General features: G+C 52.5%; 1 protein-coding gene across 1 annotated transcript; it reads right to left on the reverse strand.

Annotated features, from left to right (window-relative positions):
* Positions 1-470: 470 nt before the first annotated feature.
* Positions 471-2580, reverse strand: NEUTE1DRAFT_72749 (uncharacterized protein; the record flags this gene model as incomplete). The annotated part of the gene is made up of 4 exons (XM_009858101.1): positions 471-1517; positions 1570-1858; positions 1919-2353; positions 2541-2580. The coding sequence occupies 3 exons, from the start codon at positions 2334-2336 to the stop codon at positions 854-856; spliced, it is 1371 nt and encodes a 456-aa protein (XP_009856403.1).
* Between the last annotated feature and the right edge of the window lie 2898 nt (positions 2581-5478).

Consider the following 5478-nt stretch of genomic DNA (forward strand, 5'->3'; position numbering starts at 1 on the left):
CTGTAAGTCAACTCGAGGCTCGTGGAAGGCATCGAGTAACAAACTTGCATGCCGTATCTGCGGCAGTGAAACCTGGACTGGCTCGATGCGGTGATTGTGTCTGTCTGGTTCCTGTTCGCTGAGCCCATTCACCCATGTAAGAAACAGCAAGTGCTGTTTATAGATTGAGCCAATGCGCCTTGATATGCCTCTACAACAACACATCGCTGATGCTCGATCTCTTTGCCATACCTAGGGGTAACAGCTGCTGACGTAGGTTCGTTTACTTCGTACAAATGCGATGTATGTGTAGCCACAGTAAAGTCCGTAATTCTTGGCGCCAACACTTTCCCGTCACCCAGCCTGCGTGAAGACTTCGGAACAGAAACACAAGGAGGACTTGGCGTTGGACATGACAATCATTATTCGTCCCCATACATAAGTCTAAGATGAGAAGCCACACCCCATAATTCAAATTGCCCAACGGCTAGTAGGACTCAGGTGAGTAAGTCGAAGTGCAATGGGAACAGAATCGAGAAGAGAAAAGGGCCCCGCGATTTCCGACCGGGGAACCAAACATTATCATGACTATTTTCTTTTTCCAGCAATGAGATAGAGAACCTCCTTTCTCAAACATCCCTCATTTTGATGTAATAGGCGTATACAAAATTGGGGTATACAGAATTATATAAAGACAACATGGGAAGTAACTTGATTATAGACGTAGTGTCGCCATTTGTCGGCCAAACCGCCTCTAGTTGCTGGCGGCGTACCGTGGAGGGCTCAACACAACATTAACTTCGAGCGATCGAATAGAAACGTCGTGAGTATCGTGTCGTTCGCATCAGGGTTTGAAGACTGTAGATGATGTGTTTTAGAACTTGACCTTCTTTCCGGTCAGCTTGAACCAGATCCAGCAAAGGAGGTCCTCCTTGAATCGTTCCCACAACGACCGGTTGAGGTGATAGCTCAGCTCGCGGAAGTTGTACATCTCACCCCAACAGTCTCGGCCCCATTCACAGCCGGCCATGTTGACCAGGAAATCCCGATCCTTCTGGTCGTAATGTATGCGCGGATCGTTGCCCTTTTCAGAGCAGGCGCCTGTAGGGAAACTGTTGATCATGCGCTGCGGAAGGAAGGCCGTACTTTTCCGAATCCAGGGTTGCGCAGTGTAAAGCTGCTCCAAGGCATCTTGCTCCTTGTGTTCCCACTCCATGTGCTTCTGTTCGTATGCCACAGGATCCCACCAAACATCAAGTAAATGGTCCGTCCAAGTGCTGCGGCGCATGAAGAAGGAACCCAAATTGAATCCAGAGCAATCCTGCGACAGCATGAGGTGAATCGAGTTCGGGTTCCCATCTCCAATCGGGCTTTTCGAGAGTTCGTCGAGGTAAGGGTCGGCCGGGGGGTGAGAAATGTTCAACGGATTGTACTCATTGATGTCGCGGTAGGTGACATCCTCGATGTGGTCGAAAATATGGTCCTGCAGAGACTTCGATGGCTCCATAATGAAGGTGTTGAGGTCAAGCCACCAAACCCTGGGAGAAAATCAGCCACGGATCACATCCAGGAAACAGAGTGGGAACTTACCATTCTGCCTTGGGATACTTTCGCAGAGTGGAGCGGATGAAATCAACCTTTTCCCAGCTCTCGCGCCATTCATGCGCATAGCGTTTCTTTGTGCTCATGTCGACAATCTCGAGATCGTATCCCCACTTGGCAACGTATTTCTTCTTGTTGCGAATCGAGTCCCTCTCGATTGCCCATTCCCTGGCGCCCTTCCACTCCATAACACCACCGCCAACGTTGGCAGCCAGAATGATGACAAACTTCTGGCCCCCACCAAGCCATGATGTTCTTCGGTAGTAGTATACCAGAGCTTTCCAGGGTGTTAGGTCACTGTATAATCGATCCAAGGTGGGGGGTTGCAAAGACTCACGAGTGCTGTAAAAGATGATGTATGCTAGCAGGAACAAGAGGCCAAAGGCTAGCAGCATCTTGGTCCTCCTGCTCATCCTCCCCGTGATGCCTCGTATCCTGCCGAGTCGTGGCATGTTCCATCGACCTTGGCCAATCTTCTCTCTCTCGGCGCCATGGGTGTTGTCGGCCTTGAATCGGGGCAGCGAACTTGATATCCGACGCATGTGGCGGCTAAAGAAGCCCTGGTTCTGTGTCGAGAAGGACTGGTATGCGGCGCCGCCCATGTTTTTTTGCCTTTCCCACATGACGGGCGTCCCGTTGGATCCGGCGTAGGCCTTGGTAGGACTCGATCGACCGCTCGGGCTGAGGTTGTTTGTAAGGCCTGGACTTGCCCAGCCACCACCGGGAACGGGAGAAGGACTGCGGGACAGCGACATTGCAGTGATCGGGGTGCCTAGAGCAGACGGAAGGACCAAGCGACAGTCAGTAACACGCAGATGACATCGGACAAGTGCCCAGCGGCCAGACGGGTGAAAGTGAGACGGCGGCCGTGAGACCGCTGGTGGCAGTCACGGGCGTGGGACAGGGCAAAAGGACAACAGGGACCCCTTCAAAGCTTGGACAAAAGGAAGAACACGTACCCGGGATGGGCGAGAGGCTGTTGGGGTCGTAGTTGCCGTTATGGGGCTCAACCCCAAGGAGGAGGCCCGAAGGAGATCGGCGATTGTCCAATCGGAGTTCGCTGGGAGGGTTAACGGCGGACGAGCGCCTTCGGTGATGGGAGCGGGCCGGAGGGTCGCTGTAGGAGGACGATGTCCCGTTGCCGTTGGGGGAAAGGGTCGCCAGCTTTGCGGATTTGCGACTTCACCAGGTGGCACTATGGGCCCTCTGGTGATATCGCGCAGGGGTGTAGGGTAGCTGGGCTTCCTTGCCGTGGAGGCTCAAGGGCCCAAGCCAGAGGCTGACGGACGGACTGACAAAGTGACGGCTGAATCCACGTTGCAACGGAGGGCCGCCTGGCTCGAGATACGGTACGTCGGTACGTAGCGGTTGGTGGTTACGGTGGGCTGGCTGGCCTTGGGGGCTGCGCTGCGTACGGTCGGATGGGTGTCCGTGGTAGTTAGGCTCTACCCAAAGAAGGCAGACTGCGTGTACTGTCGAATATTGAATGTGCTCGTGCGGTACAACCGAGGATCTGGGTGTCCAAGAAGGGGATGTGGACGGATGGGGATGGGACAAAGGGGACCAAGGACCCGGTGTGTCTTGGAGACGTCCGAGTTTCGGGTTGGGGTGCAGGGCGCGCAGGCTGCTGTTGGAGGAAGAGACCCGGCGCCTGTGGTGGCTCTGGATGGTAGACGGGTGCTGCAGAAGCGGCACCTGGACACGATATGCCAACCTTGAACCCAGCCAGCTGTTGCTTGAAGATGCCCGGATTCCCTTCGGCTGTATGCCGGGCAGATGTCGTTCAGTGGATCGCTCGCCGCGCTCGATTACCTAACGGTTGCTTGGATTATGCGTGTCTTGGTGGACGGGAAGAAGAAGTAACAAACGAGATCTTCAGAGACAACTCAACGCAGATTGTTTCACTAGGAGAGTGAATCTCTTGACCGTTTCAGCTATGGAAGAATTCCAGTGGCCGTGGGCTAAAAATCATTTCAGATGAAGAACAGCCCTGCCCGTCCACTAAATGGCCAGCGTGGACAAGCGAGCGAACAAGCCAAGAACTTTTCCAACGTGTTTAAACCTTCCATCCTCCCCAACTTCATCGCGACCCCCGGCCGTCCCCAGATATTCTAGGGGCTTTCTCCGTCAACAACATTTTTTTTCTCTTTTTAGCGGCCAACTTTTCAACAGCTACCCACGCCAAGATTGCCCCGACACATGCAGGGCACCACCCAGGGCCTGTTCACTGCGACCCCGGTCTACTTCTTGGACTCTACACAGTACACTACGGTCCAGGGTGGTTGCGACTAATTGCGACACCTGGACGGTGATGGCATGCAATTTCACCTAGAGCGGGAATCCTTAACACGTTCTGATAACAGCTCGCCGAATGCCCAATCCTTTTCCTGAATGCCTTCACCGTCTTTAGGCTTAAATTTTCCAAAGCATGGAAAGGGGGAGCAGACGCTAATGTTGAACAGGGATGTCGGGCGTGGACTTGACTTGCTCTCGTTGGGTGCCTTGCAGCCTTCACGGTACTGGCGGGCAGTACAGGCGCATCGGGCATTGGACCCCTTCAACCCTCGGCTTTTTTTTTCTTGACAATCCTGGGTCTGTAGTCAGGTACTGTGTACCTGACGGCTCTGCAACAGAACGCAGGAGCCAATGACAACGTTCCAATCTCCAACTCATTAAGCGCTTGGGGGCAGCAACTTGGGGAATTTGAGGGAGACCTCCAACTTCTCCCCAAACCGTTTTGTCGACTGAATTTTTTTCTTCTCTTTCAAAATCCCCTTCTCAGCCCGGCCAAGGGCACTAGTTACAGAAAAATTACCGGATGTGGGACAAAGTACAAACATGTTTTGGCTTGCAGTCTTCGGCCGATTGCGCAACAGAAAGCTAATTGACCAACCCCCCTGCTTAAGACGGTTATCTCTTGGCTCTGATCCGGCGCTACGGAAGACTGACGCGGAGTCGGTTCGCTGGGCGAACTGGGCGATTCTTTTACCCCTTGTCTAAGCCAGAGCCGAATAATGTTGCGGGTGATGTGGTGATGTTCGCAATTTAAAGGGGGTCAAATCTCCTTGTCTCCCCTCCGTTGTTTCACCATTCTAGCACCCGCACAAACCTGGTCCTCAACGGAGATAGAGGTCATGGGGGTCTGCACTTAATGAACGACTATGGGGTACCCCACGGCACGCCATCTCGATCCCTACCTAAGATGATGCTAATGACGATACATTTTCTGGATGATAGGTGGTAACCTATGGCAGAAATGGCATCTCGACCTCCAGATGTCAACTCATATCGAGGATGGCTACGGTACCCATGAACCTTTGATTTACTGTGGTGGCGTGTAGCAGAACATCGCTGGTAACCTACCATCGGTTACCAAACTTTAAGCATTATCAACGGAGATGGCAAACCAACTAGACGTACTCTCGTAGGGGCCCCACGATAAACTGGATCAACTGGCGGAGTGATTCCTGACGATCCTCCTTTTCTTGACCACCCCAGGTGTCCTGGTCTTGAATGAGAGGACGCTGGAGCTACTCGGGAGGTGGCAATCTTTGCTAGAAGCTTCAAAACACTGATCATAGTCTTCAGCCCCTGCAATAAGAGGAAGCCAAGCTTATGGCCTAGCCGCCCTGATGGTTGGACAGTTTGTTTGTCAAACACACATAATGGATGTGGAAGAACACATGTCCATCTTCAATATCCATGATGCAAGTCTTCTTCAATATCAATTAGATCAAAGCCACCAAGATCAACCGCCGCCATCTATTGATACAGCAGACTCGACAACATACAATCCGTAAAGGTTTGTTAGCGCGGTTCTTGTGACAGGGTCTACAAAGTCTTACAGAAAAACAACGGGACAAGGACATTCAATATGGAAAATGAAGTAGAGTGTGT

Source organism: Neurospora tetrasperma (assembly GCF_000213175.1).
Source record: "Neurospora tetrasperma FGSC 2508 unplaced genomic scaffold NEUTE1scaffold_81, whole genome shotgun sequence".
NCBI classification, from domain to species: domain Eukaryota; kingdom Fungi; phylum Ascomycota; class Sordariomycetes; order Sordariales; family Sordariaceae; genus Neurospora; species Neurospora tetrasperma.